At 42.3% G+C, this 25,816-nt stretch overlaps 1 protein-coding gene across 2 annotated transcripts in view; it reads left to right on the top strand.

Moving 5' to 3' along the window:
• Nucleotides 1-24,419, top strand: part of CCN5 (cellular communication network factor 5) — a 136,468-nt gene extending 112,049 nt beyond the window's left edge. The window contains exons 1-5 of one of the 2 annotated variants that reach the window (XM_048497118.1): nt 2,429-2,528; nt 10,502-10,721; nt 13,194-13,445; nt 15,202-15,404; nt 23,887-24,419. In XM_048497118.1, the coding sequence (XP_048353075.1) occupies nt 2,481-2,528; nt 10,502-10,721; nt 13,194-13,445; nt 15,202-15,404; nt 23,887-23,910 (747 nt within the window). In that variant the 5' untranslated portion in view covers nt 2,429-2,480 and the 3' untranslated portion in view covers nt 23,911-24,419. Of the gene's footprint in view, nt 1-2,428; nt 2,529-10,501; nt 10,722-13,193; nt 13,446-15,201; nt 15,405-23,886 lie in introns of those variants that run through there. The other variant, XM_048497119.1, reaches the window with a different exon arrangement.
• The last annotated feature ends 1,397 nt before the right edge of the window (nt 24,420-25,816 follow it).

Genomic DNA, 25,816 nt, shown 5'->3' with positions numbered 1-25,816 from the left:
CTCAAACTTTTTTTCTGCTGTTTCAGACCAACGGGCTACCCACCTGAATCCACTGACAAGTGATTCAGTAATGATCAGTTTGAGTGAAGTTAGAAGATGCGATTAACAAGGTGAATGGGTGTCCTGGTGAAATGGAACACATTCGCCCTAAGAAAGCACAATGGTTCTGATAATCAAGAAGGAAGGGTGGACAAGAAGCAAGACAGCATAAATCACACGTGGGGCTGCAGTAGAGCACGGCATACAGAGAATCCCTGGTTAAATCCCTGCTTTCTCCAGGTAAAAGAATCAGAGAATAGGTGATATGGAAGATTCTGTAGGGCTGCTGTCAATCAGGATAGGCAATACTGACTTTGATAGACCAGTGGTCTGACTCAAAGGCAACTTCATGTGCTCAACTTTTGTCCCCATCAGTTGATGTTACCAAAGTTTATATCTCTTTAAGGGTGGGAAGTAGGCACTTAATGAGCAATGAAGGGTGCTTGCAAGCACACTTACAGTGTTCAGTACAAATGTGCCCTTTTCTGTTCTGGAGCATCTTCTGGAAAACCAGTGGTGTACATTTTCAGCATGGTTTAGATCAAACCACAGAAAATTCAACAATGGAGGTCATCTATTAGCTGCTGGTGGTGATTTCAGTTATCCCCATCCCCATTTCTGGAGGCATTTTGCAGAATTTTTTTTTAATGTTTGCAATTTTTATAAGGCAAGGAATGGGGGTTTATCGCCAACCAACTATGCCACTTTAAAATGCTTATTTTTGAAAGGCCAACTACCTGAGATATGACAGCTAGGAAATCTATGGTTGCATCAAAAGTCGTTTGTTGTATGGTTATAAAGCAAATTGTGAACTGGGATGAAACTCTGTGTGAAGAACATCCTGTTGCCTCTCTTAAAACACAGTCTTCACCCTAACAAAATAAATGATTTTGCATGAAAATAGTCAGGAAGCGGAGTGACTGTGGCACATTGTAGGATGCAGTAGGGATTACTTCCCTATTTCCTTCAAATGTCAGATCACACAGACATACATAATCCAGTCTTTACAAGATCTTGTGATATTCACTGGAGACAACCAGCCAAGCCAATTTCAAAACAATTATCTGTTTCTCTCGAGGGAATCCTCAATTCTGATGGATACCTGTTCTGTGATGAAAAAAATACTCCTCAGTTCTCTCCCAACTTTCTCATGGGGTGGCTTGGGAGAGAACCCCACTCTGAACTGCGCTATACCAGCATTATAATTAATTAGAGTTAATGAACCGCCCACCTCCGAAGGGCTCTGGGCAGTGTACAACAAAACAATAAGGAAGGCAATAATACACAGTAAATAAATAAATAAATAAAATTCATAACTTAAACTCTATAAAACACAGCAGCAGCATTACATATCCAGTAAATAACAGTGGTGGTGGCGCCCGATCCCAAGGCTGGGAGGGAATGACAGCTATGAGCATGTTATGTCACACACCTGTGCAAGGGCTGGATCAACATTGCATGGTTGCTGTAACAGCCAGTGGTGGCTTGCACTTACGAATGGGCCACCATAAATCGAACACTGTACAGAAAACCCTTCCATCACCTTGGATCTGATGCTTTTCGGTAGCCTTAGCATACACACTTGGCAGTGAATCATCATTTTGAGGACCAGGCAGGTGTTGCCACAGAGTAGTCTCAGCTGTACAATCTTAGCAGTGGGTGCCTAACACATAGCTCAGAGGTGTCCAACTCTGGTGCTTCAGTTGTTCATGAACCACAATTCCCAGCGGGGGCTGATGGGAATTGTAGTCCATGAACATCTGAAGTGTCAGAGTTGGACACCCTTGACATAGCTGTCAAGCACTGGTTGATGATGCTTTGGGGCTTATGGCCAGGTTGAGAACTGCTGGCTATTGGACAACACACACCTACGCAATGCTGCTTCAGAAGCTGCTGTCCTTCAAGTGATGCCTTCCAGCAGGTGTGAGCCCCTCCTCCTGTTGTTTCCTTCCACCACTGCCACCTCATAAGCTGCACTAGGCACAAATCAGCACACTGTCTCACAATATTCCTAAAACATCTCCCTGCCAAAGAGCCCTGTCTCTCTTGAAAGCATACCATGACACATCTGTTAACTTGAAAAGATGCACCTGATCAGTCTGATGTCTTTAGTGTCTTCTCCTGTGTTCTGCTTCTGTACACTGCACAGTGTGTGCAGCAAAGCCTCCCTTCTGTGCTTTGTCAATGGGTAGCACGTTCTCACCTTGAGGTGAATGGAAACATTAGCTGGAATGTGGGGAGGGGGGGGGAGGGAGAAAAAAAAGAGGAGAGAAACAACTTGATGCTTGTCCAAACCTACTCGTGTTTATACTGGAGCCTGGGAGTGACATCAGAGCAGGGAAGAGTATAAACACTTGCAGGATTTTACTCGCAGACTTTAAAAACTGCAGACACGCGGCTGTCTCCAAACTGCCTGGGGAGGGATGTGCTGAAGTGTCAGAATGAAACTCCAGCTTCTCTTGATCTCATTCCTCTGTCTCCTTTCCAAGGTAAGGAAGCTGGGAAATGTTAGCTTAGACAGTCAAGATCTCTCCCCCCACCCCCACCCCTTCCTCCACTTGCAGGGCAATTTATAATCAAGCAAAGCCAGTCTGGCAATGATAATATTTCAAGGATTTCTTGAACACTAACGTTCTGTAATGTGGATGCTTAGCCTAGTATCACATGTCATGGAGAAGGGGTGGCTGAGGAAAAAAATTGTAAAAAGACAGCTTTTAAAAACCATTGCCTAAAAAACACAATCCTTTAGCACCAGTGGTCCAATATTTTGATGGACTCTTTATATTTTGGTGGGCTCTTTATATTTGGCTCTTCTGCATTCATCAGACAAGTGTCACAAGGATGTGCTTATGTTAGCCGAAGATCATGCATAACAATCAATCAAATAGTTTCTTCTGCACACAGTTCTCTTGTGTTACAACCTACAAAGGCAGGCAGCCAAGCAGCTGGCATTGTTTTTTAGATTGCTCAATTGTTGTCCAACTTTCACTCCAGAAGTGCAGAGACGCACATGTACGGCTGATGCCTCCTGCAGGCTTGTGCTGCATGAACAACACACACACACACACACACACACACACACACACACACACACACACACACACACACACACACACACACAAACTTGAATTTTCTTGGTTTTTGGACGGCTGCTTAAATTCCAGATTTTGTACACAAGGGAAGTGCTGAAGTCATTGCTGCTGCATGCTTGCTTGAACTGCTGAGGCCTGCGCCCAGAGAGTTGGTGTTACCTGAGGATACAGCAATCAATAATAAACGGAAGAAAGATGAAATTCATGCAGTCATACCAAGTCTTCAGCATATTTGCATGTAATTGGAAAATTTACCAAAACAAATACCTCAACTTTTATGATAATTCCATTCTGATAATTATGGTATTTTATCCGTGGACAAAGACCAGGGTAGATCAGGGTTTTCTAAACCAAAGGTAGGCACCTGTTTTGGTTGGACTGCCAAACAAAGAAACAATGTTTACTATATTGTCAGAGGCTTTCAGCGCTGGAATCAAATGGCTGTAGTGGGTTTTCCAGGCTGCGCGGCTGTGTTGCTCCTAATGTTTCGCCTGTATCTATGGCTGGCATCTTCAGAGACATGTCACAGCAGGCAAAATGTTAGGGTTAAAAACTACTTAAACGCAGCCATGCAACCCGGAAAAGTCACAACAGCCAAACCGTGTTTATTGGGAAGATGTTCATGTGTTGGCAAATAAAAGGGGAAGAAGAGTCAGACACAGTGAAAGCAGCACCTCAGGGGCTCACTGTGGACCTGGCTGGTGGCAGTGATGGTCTGTGATGCAGTGACAGGCATTAACCATGTCTGTTGCCTTCTCCTGTACTGCCAGCATCTCAGGGTCCCATCTTGGTTGCTTGGTCAGAGAATCAACTTGGGCGCTGTGAAAAATGGTCTGGAATGTAACTGGGTTGAATCCATCATCTTTCTTCCTTTCTCTTCTCCTTTATTTCTGCAGGAAAGTTGATTCCCGGGGCCTCAGAACCTGCACCAAGATCATGGTGCTACACTAAGCAGGGGCCAAAACTGCCCTCTTCTCACTTCTCCATCACTGCAGCTTCACAGATGGAACAGGCAAAAAGGGCAATTTTGTCCCCTTCCCCTACACACTGCAGCCCACCAATCCACATAGTTGTGGAGTCATGTGGGTACTTGAATGTAGGAATCAGCTTGCTCTAGATCTTATGGAACTCTGAAGGGAGGGAACATCAGCAGTCATTAGAGCTCTCTGTGGACCGATTGCTGGATCCAAGCCACATTTTGGTACCTTTACAGGACAGAATAACAGTGGAGATTTTAACCTTTTCCTTACCACCTTGTGACCCTTCTGGGTTGTTCATGTGGGTTATTAGGGGCACAGATGGCCAAATATGGACCACAGCATCTACTTGCAAGCAGAAGACAGCAAGTGCGTGCTCTGTAAGACCCGCAAGGACTTTTCCATTTTCACTTTAAATTCCAGGCAAGAAAAATAGCTTATACAGCTCCCCAGTGTATGCTTTATATGGATGGCAGGAATATATATCTTCAGAGGTAGATCAAATGTTTGCTCAAATCAAATTAAGATAATGGAGGCACACAGTGCAAATTGAGACACAGAAATGTTGTTCAGTGGAATACATTTTGTTTGCAGAGCAAGATTTAGGTCCAGTAGCACCTTAAAGATCAACCAGATTTCCAAAGCACAGATGGCCAAATATGGACTACAGAATCTACTTACAAGCAGAAGTGCATGCCCTGTAAGACCAGCAATTTTGTATGCAGCAAGTGATGGTGTCTAGCTATTTCTTGGTGTATGGGATTCTACTACTCAAAAACAGAAGGGGCCAAAGAAGGGATGGAGCTGGTGATGCTATGAGAAGGCAAATATGAGTCAGGTGTAGCAGACGCCAGCACAGGTTACAGGTGTGCTCTTGCAAAATGATAATTTTGGTTCCATTTCAGAAGGTCAGAAGAAGTATTTTATATCATTTTTATTAAATATTGGAAATATTATTATCATTCCAGAATATCATTCTGGAAATATTGGAATGATGCTTTCGATGTTGCCCCGCCCATACAAAATGATAATTTTACAAGTTCCTCCTCTCTGCCAGAAGCAGCATGAGCAGGGATGGAGGGCAAGAGAGAAAGAGTCCTCAACCCTCAGCTGGTCCATAGTACATCATCCTGTTAAAACGTAAAGAGCCCTTGTACCACTGACCAGCTGTGTACAGTGCAAGAATTCCTGCATTGTATATCAGGAGAAAAAATACTGTAGTCAGGAAATATTGAGAAAGCCTTTCACAGTATCCAATTTTGCTGATCAGATACTGGAAATAATGAATGGAGTGTTGGGTCAGCAACATTCAATTGCAGATCCCTAGAAGAGAACAGCTTCCCCTATCTTGGGCATAGAGCACAAATAAGACTTTTAATGAATTCACAAGTAAAAGGTCAATCACTCATGGATGCTAATGAGAAGTGGTTTTTCTCTCCACTTCCATATGCTATTGCAGCATGGGAGAGTCCATGTGGACAGGCAAGTCCAGATCTTCACAATCCTGTCTGTTCTAACACCATCTTTCCTATCCTAATTTCCATAATGGCCCTTATACCACCAGAGGGGCCTTTTCAAAAAGGCAATCCAAGTATTTTTAATGAAAGGTAATGGGCATACCAGTATATACCAATATCTTGGGCACCCTTCCCCAGTGCTGCAAGGTGGGAGGGAGGAGAGATGAAGCAGGAAAATGTGAGGAAACCTGCTATGTGGAAGCCCTATTGCAGAAATGCAGGAAATTTGCCCATGTGCAAATGGCCAAAGCTTCAAACCCATAAATGTTTAGGTCAGATCACCCCTTGCCTTGTCATCCAGGACAAGCAGGAGTAATTTCCAGACAATAACATGTTCCCTTCCCTTCCTAACCTCCCCACTTTTTAGACTTTATCTACCATAGTAGTGATCGGGCAAAAGAAATTGTGCCCATGCAAACATACAAACGAGTGGCCAGTTTCACTTGTGAATATATTTGTCAACATTGATTGGCAGATGCCACCTATGAAAGTCTCCCTCAATAGTCTGAAATGCTCTGCTTGATCTTATGACAGTGATTTTAATCCTTTCATCTTGACAAAAATGGAAGTGAACTCAAACTTTTAAAAAGCACACCTGAAGGGGTTTTGTTAACAATGCATTATTCAACCAGCACCAGCTACCACTGCTAGTGTTGCTATAAATAGTATTTATAAATATTTATAGTAATAGTTGCAAAGATGCTGTGTTCTGCGATAGGATAGAAACCAGGCCTGATGGAAAAGCCACTGGAACGTAGCCAAAATGCCCTTGCCTGTTGTAACATTTTGCAATATATCTCTTTTTAAAATGTATCTAGTTAATCCTGCCCTACTTCCAGGAAGCAGACCTGGATTTCTCTTTCTTATTTTCTTCTCACAATAACCATGTGATGTCGATATAAATTTAGATATTCATACTCCCCTTTTCTTCCAAAGCAGTTTAGGACAGCTTTCTCCCCTCCTCTAGTTAATCCCCGCAACCATCCTGTGAGGTAGATGATGCTGAGGGCCAAACTACATGTTACGTTTTCCACATGGTCACCATGGGATCCTCTAACTGTATGCCAACTGCTGTGTTTAGAACCAGGGGCATATTTCTGATTGAGATCGTAGTATGAGAAAAAGAGGGATTCTTGCCTTCCTTTCTGTGCCATTTTCCTCATCCAAAATGGTGCTGGGGGTTTCTCCAAAATCAGGCTCCTGCAGTGCTTCTAAACAGATTTCCACGAGAAGCTTGCAGTTGGCATCCTACTCTCTGAGGCCACAAAGTGGCCAAAGTGACATGTAGTTTGGCCTTGTGAGAAAGTGACTGGTCCAAGATCACTGAACAACCTTCCATGGCAGACTGGAGGAGCAAACCTGGCTCTCCTGAATCCTAGACCAACGCTCAACCACACGGTACCAGCCCTCTCTTTTGAATGTATTCTCATCATTTAGTCTGTAATTGTTTAAAAATCATTTAAATCATTATTAAAACGGCCATTTCATTTTACAAACATAATAGTTTCAGGTGTGTAGCCATGTTTGCAGTTAAAAAAAGCAAGATTTGAGTCCAGAAATAGCATGGTGTAGTGGTTAAGAGCAGGTGGACTCTAATCTGGAGAACCGGGTTTGATTCCCCATTCCTCCACAGGATTCTTATCTGGTGAACCAGATTTGTTTTCCCATTCCTGTTGGGTGACCATGGTCACAGTTCTTTGGAACACTCTCAGCCTTACCTACCTCAAAAGGTGTCTGTTTGGGGAGAGGAAAGGAGTTTGTAAGCCAAACTGAGTCTCCTTACAGAAGAGAAAAGCAGGTCATAAATCCAAACTCTTCTTCTTCTTAAAAACCAACAAGATTTCCAGCGTATCAGCTTGTGAGATTCTAATCTTCCTTCATCAGATATCTGGGGCTTATACTCTGGAAATTTTGTTGGTCTTTAAGGAGCTACTGGATTTAAATCTTGCACTGCAAACAAAATGTATTCCACTGAACAAGGTTGCTGTGTCTGGATTTGCACTGTGTGCCTCCATTATCTTAACTTAATTTGACCAAATATTTGATCTACCTCTGGAGATATATATTCCTGCCATCCATATAAAGCATACGCTGGGGAGTTGCATAAGCTCTTTGTCTAGTACTCCTTGCCTGGAATTTAAAGTAAAAATGGAAAAGTTTTTGCCTTTAACTCTGCCCTTGCTTTTAGCTGTGCCAGCAGACAGCAACTTCTATGTATGGAATGATCATGAATTCTTGTGTTTTCTTATGCAAAAACTCCTTTTAAAACTGCAGCTGCAGAGTAGCCGGCTGGCAGCATGCTTGTGCACTCTACTCAAGCAATTGTTTATTCCCTGTTATGGTAGTTTAGTTGCTCAGCATACTAGAGCCAGTGTTCAATAATTAGAATGAAAAATTCTTTTTGGCTCTGTATCAAAGTTGATTTTTGTACTATAGAGATGATCTTTATTTATGCATTTCTTCTCTTATCCTTGTTAGCAGAGCTCCAAATTCTGACAAGTGCTGCATGGCCCTTTCATCTGTTTTAACTTCTGTGTTTACCAGGGACAGTATAGTACAATGCGTCACAGCTATACACTCTATATACCTTAAAGAGTCAGGCAAATTATCACTAGCAATAAAACTCATTGGGTGAGAAAATACAACAGGCTCTATAAATCCGTTGTTTTCAAAGCTGGATTTCTCCATCTCCGTAGGGCGGCATTCCCCATGCAAATGCCAGGCAACTACTATGCAAGGAAACCTGATATTGCAGATGCCCCCACTAATTGATTATGCAACTTCAGTGTTACATACATACGCTGAAATGGGTGGATTCCACTTAACACGTGCAAATTGCACTTGCAATTGCACCTTTTACATGTTTAACCAATGCAAATGGTCCTTTCTCCCACCCCAGACATTCCACAGGTATATATACTCCACTTGCTTTACTGCCATCAGATCCCCTGAAGATGCCAGCCACAGGTGCAGGCGGAACCTCAGGAGAAAATGCTACTGCAACATGGCCATACAACCCGGAAAACCCACAACACCCTAGTGATTCTGGCCGTGAAAGCCTTCGACAATACATTTCCCATCCGTTTGCAAAGCTGGATCCCAGCTTTGCAAAAGTGGGGGAAGGAGCCAGCAGGGGGCCTGTGAAAATGGGGAGAGTTCTCCCAATCTCCATGGGCCCTTCGATTTGTAAAGCTGGATCCAGGCTTTGCAAATGGGGGAAGTCATAAGGGTGCCTGTGAAGATGGGGAAAACCATAGGCACCCCCACTCATTTGCAAAGCTAGATCCAGACATTGCAAAGGGGGGAAACAGCAGGGTACATATCCATGACCCCATTTGCAAAGCCAGGACCCCAGCTTTGCACAGTGGAAGGGCAGGAGCTAGCTAGGTGCCTGTGAAGATGGGAAGAATTCTCTCCATCTCCACAGGACCCCCACCACCACCACCACTTGCAAAGCCAGGATCTGTCTACCCTGCTACCCCAGCTGTCTCTTTCTTTCTCTTTCCGCCTCCCTACCCCAACTCTCTCTTATCTATCTTTCTGCCACCCTACCCTAGGTCTCTGTGCCTGTGAAAGAAAAGTTTTCCAGGCAAATGGAGGCAGGAGGGCAGAGGCCACTGTCCTGTTGGAGTCAGCAGCAAGGGCGGCTGGGAAGTTCAGTCCTTGACTTTCCATGAGGAGGCAGAATCTGGCCCTCCCGAATGACCCACAGACTGCACTTCTCAGCAACCATCGCTTTTCCCAGCAGCCCTCACTTTTTCTGGTGCATCGTCTGGAACACACTACTAAATTACATGAATAGTTATCTTGCCATGACCCAATAAGATAAGCAACCTATCAACAATTTAAACAGAAGTCATCTATCCAAGCAACTATAACATCACAGCTAAACTGAACCCAGCTAAACGATGAAACTTTAAGGTACCATCCATATCTAGTTTTTAAAAGAAATTTATCTATTTATTCATTTATTTATATAATTTGTAGTCCACTTATATCACTTGGATTCAAGGTGGATTACACAGAGTCAGTACAATCAACAAGCAACAGAATGGCCCATTCAATAAATAATGCAATAGGATTAGGAGTGTAGAACCCTACATGGGAATTCTGTTGCTTGCATTTAAACCTAAGTTTAATGGCATAAGATTATTTTCTTTCCCCAGCCATCACTGCTTCACAATCAATCCAGGCATTACCTTGTCCTACAAACAAATTCACAGTTGAAAACTTCAAATTGAATAGCTAACTCTCCAGTCCAAAAATGGTAAAAGGGCTTCCAAGAATGAGAGAAGTATGTTTCGCCCCGCCCCCACCTATCAACTCAGCCAATTTAAATAATATAGCCATTTCTCGTACTCCATGTATCCAAGCGTTAACGTTTAAACTTATTGCCTTTTCCTTGCTTGTAGCTAATAGAATTTGGGCAGATATCAATACATCGAGAACTATACCTTACAGATGCACGTAGGGTTATTCCTTTTTTTTCATCATCAAGTCACAGCTGAGTTGCAGTGACCTGGAAATGCTTTCAAGGCAAGACACTTCAGAGGTGGTTTGCCATTGCCTGGTTCTGCCAGGCATTCTGTGGTGATCTCCCGTATGAATACTAGCCAGGGTCAGGGCTGAAAGTGTGTGACGGGCCCAAGGTCACTGACTTCCATGGTAAGGTGGGGTTTCCAGCCTGGGCCTCCCAAATCCTACTCTGACACTCTGGCCACTATCAGACTCTTGCAATTCTACTGTCCATTCCATTGGGGGAGGGGGGAGGCTTGTATAGGAGGATGCTATGTTGGGGTGTGCCCTAAATGTGCACCCAATAATACATGATGGCACTTTTCCCCATCCCAGGTATTTCTTTGTCTCTCTTGTGCAGGTCTGTGCTCAGCTCTGTCAGACTCCGTGCTACTGCCCTTGGCTCCCTCCCCGTTGCCCGCCAGGCTCCCCCATGGTTCTGGATGGATGCGGGTGCTGCAATATATGCGCTCGCAGGCTGGGAGAGCCCTGCAACTACCTTCACGTGTGTGATCAGAGCCAGGGTCTTGTCTGTGATTACAGCACTGCTCCTGTGGGGAGAGGTGGCGGCACCTGCAATTGTGAGTTGTGGACCCCCATGGTATCCGTGGTCAGTAAACCCACCCTCTTCCTTGGCCTTCATTTGTATTTGCATGTTTGGACATTCTGAGCTTCAAATCAAAAGTTGGGCCAGGCTGAAGTTTTTCACACATTCCCACCATTTGGTGGGCATCATCATTAGGAAGGGGTGATGTTCTCACAGTCACATAAATCTAACGCTGTGATTACTGTTCAAGTATTGGGTACGCACGATGGGCTTCATTTTACGTCACCATGCTGTCTTCTCCATTCTCTTCACTGGAGCTCCCATGGTAGCTGGCAGGAATGCAAACACCACTCTGCAAATAAGCCCTGATTTCCTGTCCTACTTGGAAAGTTCAGGTCAGCTGACAGGGATGTGAGCTAAGCAAATATTAGCCCCTCGCAAAATAACAAGACTTAACTAGGAACAAAATCACTCCTCTCCCCAGAAAGCTCTCAGGAAGATGCAGAAGAACTGTCATCAGCTCCCAGGACTACTTCCCTTTTAACAATGAGCTGAAGCACTAAGGCATCCAACAAGCCAGTAAAAATGCAAGGAAGACTATTTTGCCATGAATAACATAATGCTAATGCAATTCTCAAAGTAGTACCCTTCAGGGTTTCTAGCAAGAGAAGACCAAATTGTGATGCCGAGGAGAGTCATGTGTATTTATACAGGTAGGGTTGCTAGGTCTCCCACCAAAGCAGAAGATCTTCCACTGACAGCCGTATTTTTGATTAATGTAGTCCACACAAAGGCAGATAATGGCAAACTACTTCTGAACATTTCTTGCATTGAAAACCCTATGGGGTCACCATAAGTCAGCTGTGACTTGATAGCACATGCACACACACATACACAAAACTTACATTTATTAAAATTCACGTTCAGGTTCCTGTTGATAGAAAGATAGAAATCTAATCTAAAGAGTTAATTTTTCTCATACAAGTGGTCAGCGATCATGTGAATGCAAGTATGAGATATTTGTTTCTACAGGAGAGACTGGCAGAAACGTCCATCTCCATCAGAGTCCATGGGGAAAGGGAAAAGAAGCAGTGGGTACAGAGAGAGATAGAAAAGGGGTCAGAGGGCAGTTCCCAGGTTCAGACAAAGTGAGAAGCATCCCGTTCAAGGGATAACACTTTTATGCTTAGAGGGATTCAGCGCCCTCCAGTGCCCAGGCATGCTGAGTCACTCACTCCTCCATGCTAAGCAAGAGGGGAAGGTACACACCAAAGTGAAAATGAAGAAAACTTGTACCAACAGGCTGCAATAATGACTTCAAAAAATTAGTTCTCCCACTGGAGTAGCAATTTACTTTTAAGTAACCAAATAATTTTATAATTTTACAAACAGTAACCAAATGTTTTGGAAAAATTGTTTACATTCTCCCACTGGAGTAATATATATAAACATAAGTTAGAACGGCACGGCAATGTAATATAAATATAAATATAACAGCTACCCAGATTCTAGTTAATTAAACCAACTGGCCTCGTTAAACTTCACGGAAAGGCAGGTCAGGGTTTTTCATTTCGAGAGGCATAAGAACAAAACAATTGCAGAGCGTTGTCCTCCCTGATTGTAACCATTATTATACTTTGAAAAACCCTGACCTGCCTTTCCGTGAAGTTTATTGCAGCCTGTTGGTACAAGTTTTCTTCATTTTCACACGAGTCACTCACTCCAACAGTGGGCACTTCCTCCCGTCACTCAGAGGTAGGGCAGATATAAGCTCCATCTTCAAAATGGCAGGGCTGTCCCTCTGCTGTCCCTCTCCTACTTACTAGCCTTTTAAAACATTCTTAAAACATGTTTCATCTGGGAAAGGGAAGTGGGGTTTCCAGGCTGCAGGAGGGCACAGCAGGATCTCCATCGCAACTGTTCTTTCTGAAGGAAACGGGAGGGGCTGGAGGTGGCATCATGTGGAGATGCCATTTCCACCTGCTCCTGGACCACTTGTCTCACTCCCTCTGTAGTGAGGATGCATTTTTGCACTCCCATGTAGATGCAGCCAAAGTTGGAAAGCATCCTTTTGTGTATCATGTATATCCATATTGTGTTTTCCTGTTCAGCACTTTCAGTTTTCAGCTTGAAACGAACAAAAACAGTATACTTGAAGCCCTCGTTCCCAGTACAGTATGCATTTTTTGAAACGGATGCATTTTGTTCAGACATACCATTTAACCTTCACAAAAAAGTAGAGAAGTTCCATCCATATTTTCTTTTCTGTGCAATATGAGTTTTGTGAAATATGAGTTGTTTTCAAGTTTCTGCCCTGATTTCAAGCCCGGAGTTTGTTTTGGTAAGGAAGATTTCATTGGATAAATGCTCCTTTCCTAAAAATGCAGAACAGATTGCAACATTAAACATGGCGGTGTCTGAGTCTCCCAATGATACTAAATTATGGCTCTGCTACAATTTCTAATGCTCCATAATCTCTATTTTGTCTGAATATCGTTGGTTGCAGATGAGGAGGGAGATGACAGCTGCGAACTGAATGGGAAGATCTATCGGGATGGTGAAGCATTCCAGCCAAGCTGTAAACTACAGTGCTATTGCTCAGGGGGAGGTGTGACATGTGTCCACCTCTGCAGCGAGGATGTCCGCCTCCCCAGTCCAGACTGCCCCCATCCAAGACGTGTGGAAGTCCCAGGGAAGTGTTGTCCGGAATGGATTTGTGACAGACAAGATAGACAGATCTTTCAAGATGCCATGGCAGGTAAAACTTACAGGACTTGCTGCCTGAGCCACAATTAGCAATCTAAGCAAAATGTCATGTATATATGGCACAACTTTGGGCACCACAATTCAAGAAGGATATTGACAAGCTGGAGCGGGTCCAGAGGAAGGCAACCAAAATGGTAAAAGGCCTGGAATCCATGCCCTATGACAATGATGGCGAACCTTTTCAAGACTGAGTGCCCAAACTGCAACCCAAAGCCCACTTATTTATCGCAAAGTGTCAACGTGGCAATTTAACCTGAATACTGAGGTTTTAGTATAGAAAAACGGTTGGCTCCAAGGCACGTGTTACTCGGGAGTAAGTTTGGTGGTAGTCGGTGGCTTTGCTTTGAAGCAACCGTGCAATGCTTCGAACGGGTGAATCACGACCCTAGGAGGGTTTACTCATAAGCAAACCCCATTGCCAGCAACTGAGCTTACTCCCAGGTAAAGGATCACGCTTTCATTCTTCCCATGAAAATCAGTAGGGTTTAACAGCACTTAACAGGGTTACCTACACTGCTTCCCCAAAACTAGGTCTTAGGTTTAATGCTAATAATCTCCCTGAAATAATTACACTATTATCACATGACAAACTCTGTGCATGTGTGCCCACAGAGAGGGCTCTGAGTGCCACCTCTGGCACCCGTGCCATAGGTTCGCCACCACTGCCCTATGAGGAGGGACTTAGGGAGCTGGGTATGTTTCATTTGGTGAAGAGAAGGTTAAGAGGTGACATATAGCCTATTTAGATATTTGAAGGGATGTCATGTTGTTGAAGGAGCAAGCTTGTTTTCTGCTGCTCCAGAGACTAGGACCAGGACAGGAGTAATGGGTTCAAGGTGAAGGAAAAGAGATTCCACCTAAATATCAGGAAAAAACTTCCTGCCAGTAAGGGCTGTTCGACAGTGGAATGCACTACCTCAGAGTATGGTGGAGTCTACTTCTTTGGAGGTTTTAAATTGAGGCTGGATGGCCAACTGTCAGGAGTACTTTGATTGTGTGTTCCTGCATTGCAGGGGGTTGGACTTGATGGCCCTTGGGGTCCCTTCCAACTCTATGATTCTATTCTAATTGCAGAATTCAAGCTCTATTGCTGCACTTCCTTTGGAAATCTGAAGGACCTTTACAATCATTCTATTTACAAAATAAATTTTACAAACGTTCACAAAAGCCAGAAAATTTCCCTGGTCTTTCCATCGGAATCCTAGAGCAGCCATCCTCAAACAATCAATAACCTTAGGTACATGTGAAGGATATGATGTGACAGAACAAAAAAGGATTCAGAAATTAAATGCATTAATCAAGCCCTAAATAGGGATTCAGGGTTCTTCTCTTTCTCTAAGTAGGACTGCAGTCTGGCTTGGAAGAAAATGTCTTGTCCTGTGAATAGAGACTTAATATATGGAATTGGGCAGTTGAAGTCTCTTAAGGCAGGAAATATAAATATAAATAGGTTGCCAGCTCTGGGTGGGGAAATACTTGGAGACTTGGTTAGGGGGGTTGAGCCCATGGAAGGTGGAATTTAGTAAGGGGAGGGACTTCAACAGGGTACAGTGACATACAATCCGCCCAAAGCAGCCATTTTATCCAAGGGAACTGATTTCTGTCATCTGGAGATCAATTGTAATTGTGGGAGATCCCCAGGCCTCACCTGGATGTTGGCAACCCTTCTTATAAAACGTAACATCACCTGGTAATAACATCCCAGTAAGCCTCTCCTTATTTCTCTCCTTATTTCTCCCCACACTCAGCACAAAGGCTGCCTGGAACTGCGCCTGTAGCTTTCCCCTTTGCATGTGAGGAATGGAGCACAGCCTGGTCAGCTTGTTCTACGACCTGTAACATGGGCATTTCAACACGAGTATCTAACCAGAATGTGTACTGCAGGCTGGAGACTCAGAGACGCTTGTGCTTCCTCAGACCTTGCTTAGGTCTTGCGAGAACTGCCAGTATGGTAAGTGATGGGCTTTGGTTTAAAGCTAACCGCTGATTTTGACAGAAGACGGGAAGGCCAACTGACTTGCCTTGACACCTAGCAGCACAAGGTGCGACAAAGAAGAGACTTTTCACCTGCAGCAGTGAAGGCGGGGGTTGGGGGGCAGTGAGAAATGGCCAAGCAACAAGCAGGTTAGCCCAAATTGAAGTAGAAATGAAGTATGGGTGTGAATGGGCAGAATGCTTGGCAGAGCGGGGGTTGAGGGGGGTCTCGTGACCTGGGCACTACTTTTAAAAATCACAGGGGGGTGCATTTTCAGATTTTCCCTCTGCCCCCCTTGAAGTAAGAAGTGCAGGGCCTGCCATCAGTGCAGCAGCCCGAGTGGACCTCTCACCTTGCCCAGCAAGCAGGGCCAACTGCAGCAGGGGATAGGGACAGCGCCAGGGGGTCGTGGCAGCAAAGCCACCCACTGCAGCCAGCTACCACACAAGTAGCAGCCTGACTAGCCCTCCTGAGTCCAGCTCCAGCCCAGCAAGCAGAGCCACCTGGCAGGGGCGGCAGGCCAGTGCAAGCAGGTGGTGGGTCGCACCGTTGAGACAGCAAAGGCACCTGGCAGGCCCTGCTCGCCCATTGCTGCCACTTGCCACCCCCGCCGTTCACTTCATTTCCCAAGCACTATCTCTCTCTCTCTTTCCCTCCATTCTGTTTCCCTCCTCATCCTTGACTGTCAACAGGTATATAACAAGCATTACAGTATTAAACTTTCAGTCAGAGGCTTTTACATGGCTTTAGTTAACAGAACACTGAACAGCATCTTTCCTCAGTCAGAGAGCTACAGTACCCAGCTGTCACTTTTAGAATGTTCGATGAGCTCTCCCAGAATTCCATCCCTGCTGCATGCAAGGCTGTCAAATCCAACAGTTCTCTCAATTTCTCTTATTCTGCCACCCTTAATCCCCATTTCTCTCCCTTCCCCCACTCTGTTTCCCCCCTTGTTCTCTCCATTCCCCTTGTTCTGCTGCTCTTTCTATCTCTCTTTCTTTTGCTCCCCCCCTTCTGTTTCCTCACACACATTTGTGCCATGGAAGTTTGCTTGGTGACCTTGGGCCAGTCATTTTCATCCTAACCTACCTTGCAGGGCTAATGTGAAGGTAAAATGGAGGAGAGGATCATGGTTTGGTTCCTACTGGGGAGAAAGGTAGGTTGGAAAATTCCTGAAGATTCTGGTTTAAGATTAAGCTCTGTGTGCGTGCGTGCGTGCGTGCGTGCGTGCGTGCGTGCGTGCGTGTTTGGTGCAGAAGGAACCTGAGCAGGAGAACACTGTCATTCTGCAATCCCCACCCTCTTCCACTGCAGTACCGTCACTCCACTTATCCTATGTAGTTATTATGTGCATTTTGTATGCCCTTTTTGATGAAACTGGAGGAATTTCATTTAGTTACTTGCAATATTAATACATCACACTCATCAGCATAGTGACAGCTTCCAAATATTTAAAACATATAAACCTGACAACTATTATGACAAAAATCACATCAACACATGGGACAGGGAGGGGAGAATAAAATAAAAGGCCAGAATAAAATAATGATTAAAAAAATTAAAAATGACTTTTTTATTTTACAAAAAAGAGCGGATAGTGGCATAAAATTCAATAGGAGAGAAGCAAAAGCACAAATGTTTGATTCAGAGTCTAGGAACACAAAACAGTTTCCTGCCTAGTGCCTCAACAAGGTCAGCACCAAGCGAACTACTGTGAGGAAAGAATTTCACAGCTGAGGCATCCCAGTAGAAAAAAGTCCTGGCTTGAATCCAGTGAGAATTCACAAAAGGAGCTCAAAATGTCTCCCAATACTTCTCCTGGGGTTAAGGTTGCCATGTCTGGGCTATAAAATCCTTGGAGATTTGGGGATGGGGCCTAGGGAGAGCAGGAATTGGAGAGAAGGACTTTGGTTGGAGATAATACCATAGTCTACCCTCCAACGCAGCCATTTTCTCTAGGGGAAATGATCTCTGTTCATCTAGAGATTACTTGTAATTCTTGGAGATCCCTGGATGATAGCCCCCCACACGCAATAGTTCAGGAGTCATTTAGAGCTGTCACAGAAGGAAGGAGGTTAGAAAGTTGCAATCTGCATGCACAAATTGTTCCATCTGCAGAAACGTTTTTTTGTTAGATCCCAACCCTAGTCTCAGGTGCTCACACAGAGAGCTGTCATGATAGGAACACTATGGCGGATTTTGCATGGGCCAAAAACAGTGGTGTGAAAATGGTGTAATGGTGAAACCCTTTTACACTGTTTAAAACCATTTTACATTGTTTTCACACCTTCACACCACTGTTTTTGGCCCATGCAAAATCCGTCTGAACAGGACACACTGAGTTGATTCTTATATATATATATATATTTTTAAAAAAATTTTATTGTATCATTTGAATTTTACAATTTATGATAATAATTTCTTTCTTCATACATTTTCAAACAATACATTTTCCCCCTTTTCTCCCACCCCCCCATTGCTTCTTCTTAGTTTTTTCACACAAACAGCAGTAAGTTCATTCTTTGTAGCCTCTTCTCCCATTTTTCTTCGATGACTCGAACTTCTTTCATCCAGTCCACGTATATTATCCATATTTTCAAAATTTCATTCTGTTTGTCTTGCCCTACATAATGCCTTTTATTTTTGGTTAGGTATATCGAAAATATCCAATGTCACTTGTTCCCAAATATATTCCTAACCATTTTCTGAATTGTCCATTTTTCTTTTTCTTTCCAGCCCAAGGCTATTGTTGCATGGGCTGCTTTAACCATTATTTTGTATATCTAACTATATTGTTTTCCCACCCTTCTGTCTTCCATTACTCCCCATAAACATTAAGTCATTATTTAAATCAATCTTTATCTTCTCACCAGTTTCTCATATATATTATTAATACAGTTGTCCAAAAAAAATTTTTTTACTTCTGGAACATTCTATCCACATATGGCTATAATATGCCTCTTGGTCTCCACAGTGCCAGCATTTTGAACTAAGTCCTTTTATCATGTAGGCTAGTTGTTTTGGTGTTCTATACCATTTTAATATCACTTTTCTTTCTAACTCCATATATTTCTCAATCTTTATATTTTTCCAGCTGTCTATTAATTTTTCAATATTTCCAGTATCTAGAGATCCTTCCTTCTCCCATTTTTGTTTCAGTGTTCTTATCATAAAATCCTTATCATCTACCATATGATTGTATATGTGCCCCAAAAGTTTCCCTTTATATTTTCCATATAATTCCAAACATTTCGACATTATACATTCTCCTTTTATCCAGTGAAGCCTTAATCCTTTCCCAAATGCCTCTCAAAACCAACCAGTTCTCATTTCCCCTAGCTCTATAAAATTTTGTAGTGTTATAATTTCTCCTCCCTTCCCTGATTAAATTTGCCACAGTTTGAATTCCTTTTCTTTTCAATATTTTTATAACTTTTTTTTCCTTCTTTGCCAACCACACTCCCCAAAGGTGCCACATCCAGGGTGCCAGGCATCCATTTACCTCTCCATTTTTTCCCATATATCTAGTAAGACCTTTCTTGGTCCTATTGCTTTTTGATTTCCTTTCTTCAACTCTATATTGAAGATACCATGTACGGCAACTCCTTCATTTATTTCATTTTCAAACTTAATCCATTTTTCGACATTATCCTCGTTTATACTCATCAGACTCTTAATCTGGAACGCCTCATAGTATTCTTGCATTTTGGGGATTCCCCCAACCTAGAGAATTTTTTGACATATATATAATCTTATTCATGATTCTTGGTTTTTTATTATTAAACACCCAAGCTTTCAGCTTTCTATCCCATTCCTCAAATTGTTTCCTCTTAATTTCCAATGGAAGAGTTCGAATAGATAAAACATTTTCGGCATTATACACATTTTTAATGCTTTGATTTTCCCTGTGATCGATAAGGTCTTCTTATCCCATTCTTTTATTTGTTTTAATATTTTTTCCACCTTACTTCATAGTTATATTTAAACATCTTCTCCTTTCTCTGTGTTATTATGATACCCAAATATTTAATCTTCTTTTTGAGTAATCCTCTCTCTATTTGACTTTTTTCCACATTAACCCCCATTATTTCTGTTTTCTCCATGTTGACTTTTAATCCTGAGTATTTCTGAAAGTCTTCTAAAATTATTTTTAATTCTTTCATTGTATCAGCCAGATTCACCATTATTACTAGTATATCATCTGCAAATAAGTTTAGCCTTATTTCTTCTTGGTTCACTTTATAACCTTTTATCCTTCCATTATTATTTATCCTTTCTGCCAAATATTCCATTGCCAATATAAATAGATGTGGTGATAATGGACAACCTTGCTTTACTCCTCTTTCAATATTTACAATTCCTGACCACCCGTCATTAATTCTTATTTTAGCCCTTCCTCCTTTATAAATCTCTTGAATAATATTTATAAATTGTTTTCCAAATTCAATATTTTCTAGAGTTTGAAATAAATAATTATGACTAACTGTATCAAAGCGCTTTGTATATACATCTAACTTTATCATTGCATATTTTTTCATTTTTTGCCATGTTCTATTACATATACTGAGTACATTCCTTAATGGGTGACTAATGTCTCTACCTCTTATAAAAGCCATATTATTGCTCTTTGTCCAATTAACTTTGGAAGGATGTTTTTAGTCTATTCAAGAAATACTTTTCGCAAAAATCTTATAATCTTGGTTTAATAAACTTATTGGCCTATATGACTCTACCTGCTCTGGATTCCGGTCCTGGTTTAGCAATTGTTATTATTTCCGTGATCCCTCCATGTTTCTGGCACCCTGTGCCCCTCTTAGAATATGGTTAAACAATACCTGCATCTCTGGGATTAATACTTTGACATTTCTTTATAATATTCCACTGGAACCCATCTAACCCTGGGGATTTATTGGTTTTCAAATCTTTAATAACACTTGCTATTTCCTCATGTGTAATATCTTCTTGCATTTGTTCTCTCTCTCTTCCTGTGTTAACACCTTTTTGGGTTTCTCATCACATTTTTTCATTCTGGACTTGACTAAATAATTCTTTATAAAATTCTTTCAAATGTCTTTCTCTTATTGCTTTATTTTCTGTTATATATTTGTTACTGCCATCTTTTATCCCTTTTATTCTCTGTTTCTCTTTCCTCTTTTTCAGATAGTTAGCCAGTCTTTTCATTGAATTTATATTTGATCTTTGAAATTGGTTTTTAACCCATATTTCCTTTTTCCACATTTCTACTTTATCTAAATCATCTAGCTGTGCTTGTAACTTATTTAATTCATTTTTTATTCCTTTATCATATTTATCTTGAAGTTGAATCCTTCTAATTTTAATCCCTTCTATTAAATCTTTCCTTTCCCTGTTTATTTCTTTATTCCATCTTACTTCTCTAGCTATACAATACCCTCTAATTACTGCCTTAGATGCGTCCCAGAGAATATCGTCTTTGACTGTTCCTTTATTCTCTGAAAAATAATGTCTTATTTTTTCTTTCAAATCTTTACTATCTTTCTCATTTTTCCATACAATGTTTTTGTATCTCCATCTATATTGTTTTTCCTCTCTCTCCACCCTGAATGTGGCAACCAATGGGGCATGATCTGAAAACCCATTCCTTATGCGTCTCTATTTTCTCGCATGAAGGTTACTCATATTTTTAATAAAAATATAGTCTATGTATGTAAATTTGCTGTGTCTATTTGAGAAGTAGGTTGGCTGTTGAGATTCACCCAGTTCACTATACATATTTGATATGTTCCATTTCTTTAACATTTCATGTCCCCTTAAATCCATATTACAATCTCCCGTAATTAACGTATCACCTGAAAATAATCCTTGAAGTTTCCCAAATAGTTTTCCCAAGAACGTCTTTTGTTTTTTATTTGGGGCATACACATTCATAATTGTTAACTGAAATCCATATAAATTCCCTTTGACAATGATCCAACGACCGTTCTGATCTCTAGTTAACTCTTCTAACTGAAAATCCACATTCTCTCGCATTAAAATGGCAACTCCATTTCTTTTTGCACTGCATCTAGATTCACCTATAATTTTCCACCCTGGCACTTTTATTAAGTCTCTCTCATCTGTCTTCTTTTTGTGAGATTCTTGAAGGCAGATAATTTCTGGACGTACTTGTTTGATAAATCTGGCAAGTTTATATCTTTTCGAGTCAGAGTTTAGACCATTTACATTAATTGAAGCTATTTTTATCTTATTACCTGCCATAAGGTTTTTTGTAGACTTGATTTGTCAGAACTCTGCTGTTTGTGAAGTTTCAATTTCTTATTTCCCCTTAGTTGATTCTTATATGACATATAGAGTAATTTGGGAGCAGGCTGTCCTACTGGTACCCTGATCCTAAGTGGTTTAGCGCTTTGTAGGTAATAATGAGGCCCAAATGCAAAATAGCAGCAGTATATATATTTTAAGACTGGTGAGATTCATTCTTGTTGCCCAGTTCGGTGCTGGTCTTCAAAAACTGGTCCATTTGTGGAGCATGGAGGACATGAAGAACTGAGCAAATGAATGCTGTAATGGCATCTAGGCAGCAGTAAGTTGAAGTAGACCTTACAGAGGAACAAATATTACTCACTACTGCCTGTTCAGAGGAATCCTTGGGTTCTGTAATGTCATTCTGCCCTCAGGATCTACAAAACCCGACTGAAAAAAGATTTATAAAGATCTTTATAAAGATCTATATTTCTTCAGCCCCTCCACCCACAAATGCAACCTTTGAGACACTTCTCAGCCTCCTTTCTCCCTAAATTCTGTATATGCCCTTGTATTTGAAGGGCCAGTATTGAGAGAGACATTTTCCCTTAGGCCGGTAGAAATTGTTTCAGCAAAATCAATACTTTCATTTTAACTGCCAAGGTCTATAAGCAGCTGCATCCTAGAATAGCAATGGACCACCCATGACCCAAAGTACAATAGCTTGATTTATTGGCACCACTAGCACCTAATGAGCCACCTGACTAGATTTAAATGGGTCTGCGTTGATGGCAGATTCTTAGCTGTTTGAGGAAGTTCTAGCGCTGCTCACGTAGCTTCCCAAATGGGGACAATTTCCCTCTAGGAAAGAAACATGAAGTACGAAGTAATGTAAGGCTACTTTGCAAGTACTGGATGTAGCAATGCACATATTTTCCAGCTTCAGTATACATAATAGAAAAAAGCCAGATTTTAGCACACATGCATTTGTGAATACTGAATTAGAAAATATGCACACAGCCGTAATCACAAAAAATGGCAGCCGCACATATAGAGAAGGCAGCAGATAGTGAACAGTCTAGTTATGCAAGGCTGTTGGAGTGCTACTACTGAACAGGGCTAGAATATGTCAAAAAAATGGGGACATGCTACAATTCTGTCCTCCAAAGGAATATTGTGTTACCCTAAGCAGACAGTTTCTGCTTAAGTTGGGGGAATTACCGTAGCTGGAGACAGAGAGTGAAAGGGGATAACTGGGATTGATAACCCATTTATACTAGGATCTTCCCTGGTAAGAAACTTTTAAATGAGCCAGCAATTGTATAATTAAAATGGGTTTTACAAAATTTTTTTAACAAAACCCAAGAAATATATCTTATTAATGAACATACACATGCAAAACATTCAAGAGCTAAGAGAAAAGGGAGGAAGTTGGGTAGGATTTCAGGGAAGGGGGACAGTTGCCAGTCTAGAAGGAATGCCCAGGGGATGTAGGACTGAAGGGGGAAATGACCAGTGTTTTCAGGAGCAAATGAGGCCACATGCACAGATCCAGCAAACACGCAGGCGCATGCACATACACACACACCCGCACACACACACCCGCACACACACACCATGAATGGCCAAATATTTATATCCAAAATGGGTCCTGAGGCATTATGCGGTAAACTGGCAGGAAAGCCAGAGACAAAGAATTGATTGCTGTTCCAGGGTTCTGACAAAGGGATAGGAGATGGGTCACCAGGACCCCCAAGAGAATGCCTGGACTCCGCATATTCTTTTCTTCTTTAGGGAGAAAAGAAACTCCAGAGGGTCAGTTGTGAGTGAACAAATGAAAGAGGAAAAGAGAGGGAAGGTTTAAGCAGCCTCCGCTCTTCTTTGTTCCAACCTGAGGCTGCTTTTCAATTTAAGAAGTTTGGAGACTACTGACGCATCTGTCTAACGGCTAATGTGGCCCCAAATCTCTTGTTCCATTTTGTGTTCTCAAGAAGATGGGAGGAAAGCTCTCATTCATCTTTCTAATATATCATGCCCTTTCTCCAAGGAGATCAGGGTGGTTTCCCCCATTTTCACTTCATACCAATCCTGTGAGGTAAGCTAGACTGAGAGAAAGTGACTGGCTCAAGGTTACCCAGAAACTTCACGACTGACTGGAGATTTGAATGTGGATCTCCCAGCTCTTAGTGTGATTCCCTAATCACTACACTGTATTTTGTGCTCTCTCTCTCTGCAGAGAGGAAGAGGAAACCAGTTGTGAACTGATTCACTCCATCAAGAAGTTGGTATATTGGACTTATCCCAGCATCTGGATTGGCACAAGCCCAAGAGGCTCTTGTTTCTGTGGTGATGGGAGCATTGCCGGGGAACAGGGAGAAGAAATGACTGGCCTTAACTGGAAAGGAGTAAGAAGACTAAAGACTAAACCCCTCATCATGGCTGACATGTGTCTTCCTCCCCTTGATTCCACTGCAATTACACTAGACAATGTTATCTTTTAGTGAGGACAGCCAGGGCATAGGTTTTATACTGTACAATGCTGATGTGTTTATTACCAGCTTGTGGCTACTATTATAAATCAACCCATTGGGAAGGGGGGAGAGCAAGACATGATGCTTTGCAGCTGCCGTAATTCAAGAAAACATGTCCTGTTATTCTCTTTGTGTTATCACTGAAGAATAATTCTGGTGAGCTTGCAGCTAAAGGAGTTGCCATTTTTTTACACCTTAGGTTGTTTCTTAGAAATAAATAAATAAATGAATGCAATCACAAACTGTCTGAGGATGAATGACCGGAGTTTCGTTCCAGGGACCAACCCAATTATTTCACATTTGTTGACGAATCTTAATTGCATACCAATGGAGCAGACAATAGCATGGGTCCTCCTAAGCCAGTGGTGGCGAACCTATGGCACTCCAGATGATCATGGACTACAATTCCCATTGGCCATGCTGGCAGGGACTGATGGGAATTGTAGTCTATGAACATCTGGAGTGCCATAGGTTCACCACCACTGTCCTAAGCAGTATCCTTTCTTACTACAGCCTTCTTCCCCACCCCTTCTCAACAACTGTGCAGGTCAGTGGGCCCAAAGGAAGAGTGGGCAGTGAGTAGGTAAACTGAGAATCTGCAGAAAACCAGCAAAAATCTCCCTCCTCTTCTCCACTGACCAACAAGCAGTTCTGTCAGAGGAACTGCGGCACCAACGGAACAGCATCATGGAATCCAAGGCAATATCTATGATCCAAGAAGAACGGGAGGAAAGAGAGAGCAGACCGGCCATCTCTTCATAACTAAATTCTCCTTTAACAGATGTAACCTGACAAAGTGGGAAGAGGCTTTTGTGGTGATTCAGGGGATTTTGTGAGTCTTGTGTCTCAGTTCATATAATTGAGCACAGAGACCAATACCTGAATAAATGCACTGTTTCAATGACACGTTCAGCTGAAAAATGTGTTGACAGTAACATGACAATGATTCAATGCGCATAAAGGTCTAGGGTACACTGTTCATGGATTGTACAAGCGTTGTAACTTTTCACAAATCTAGTGACAAAGAGAAAGTGTTTTTGGCCGTTTCCCCACTTTTAAAAATGACGTCGGTTTCATCCGGCGTGGACCTTTTCAGCGCGGGGATTGTGTTCCCCGGCTTCCCCACTGCCCCGTGCTCTGCGCAGGGTCATCAAAAGGCGCCGTTTTCAGCAGCGCCAGAAATGACACGCGCTGAGGGGGCGCCAGAGCGGCAGAGTCAGGGTGGCTCCATTGTCGCCGCCCCTGTAGTGGGGAGTGCCGTTGGACTCCGTGCTACTTGGCAAGAGTAGCGCGCAGCAAACGGTGAGTGGGGAAAGGCCTATTGAAGCATAAATCACCGAATGAGCACATCTGATTAGGCATTTGAACCTGGATCACTCAGTCCTATAGTCTAATAACTGCTACACACTGGCTCATGCACTGGTAGTAACACTGTCTATATCCAGCTTGTATCTGCTTGGCTTATGGATATGATTTCAGGTTCCAAAACCAAACACAGAAATCCTTTTTTTTCCAGCCAGCTCCTTGATCCTGCGTTTTATCAGTTATATCTTGCAAATAACATTTTAAAAACTTAAAGGATTATGTTTGCTCTTATGCTCAGAAGGGATCTAATGTGGTAGGCCTCATTGTCTT

This window comes from Sphaerodactylus townsendi, linkage group LG05 (genome assembly GCF_021028975.2).
Source record: "Sphaerodactylus townsendi isolate TG3544 linkage group LG05, MPM_Stown_v2.3, whole genome shotgun sequence".
NCBI classification, from domain to species: domain Eukaryota; kingdom Metazoa; phylum Chordata; class Lepidosauria; order Squamata; family Sphaerodactylidae; genus Sphaerodactylus; species Sphaerodactylus townsendi.
The sequence above is the reverse complement of the archived record's forward strand: the minus strand, read 5'-3'. Positions and strand labels throughout refer to the sequence as shown.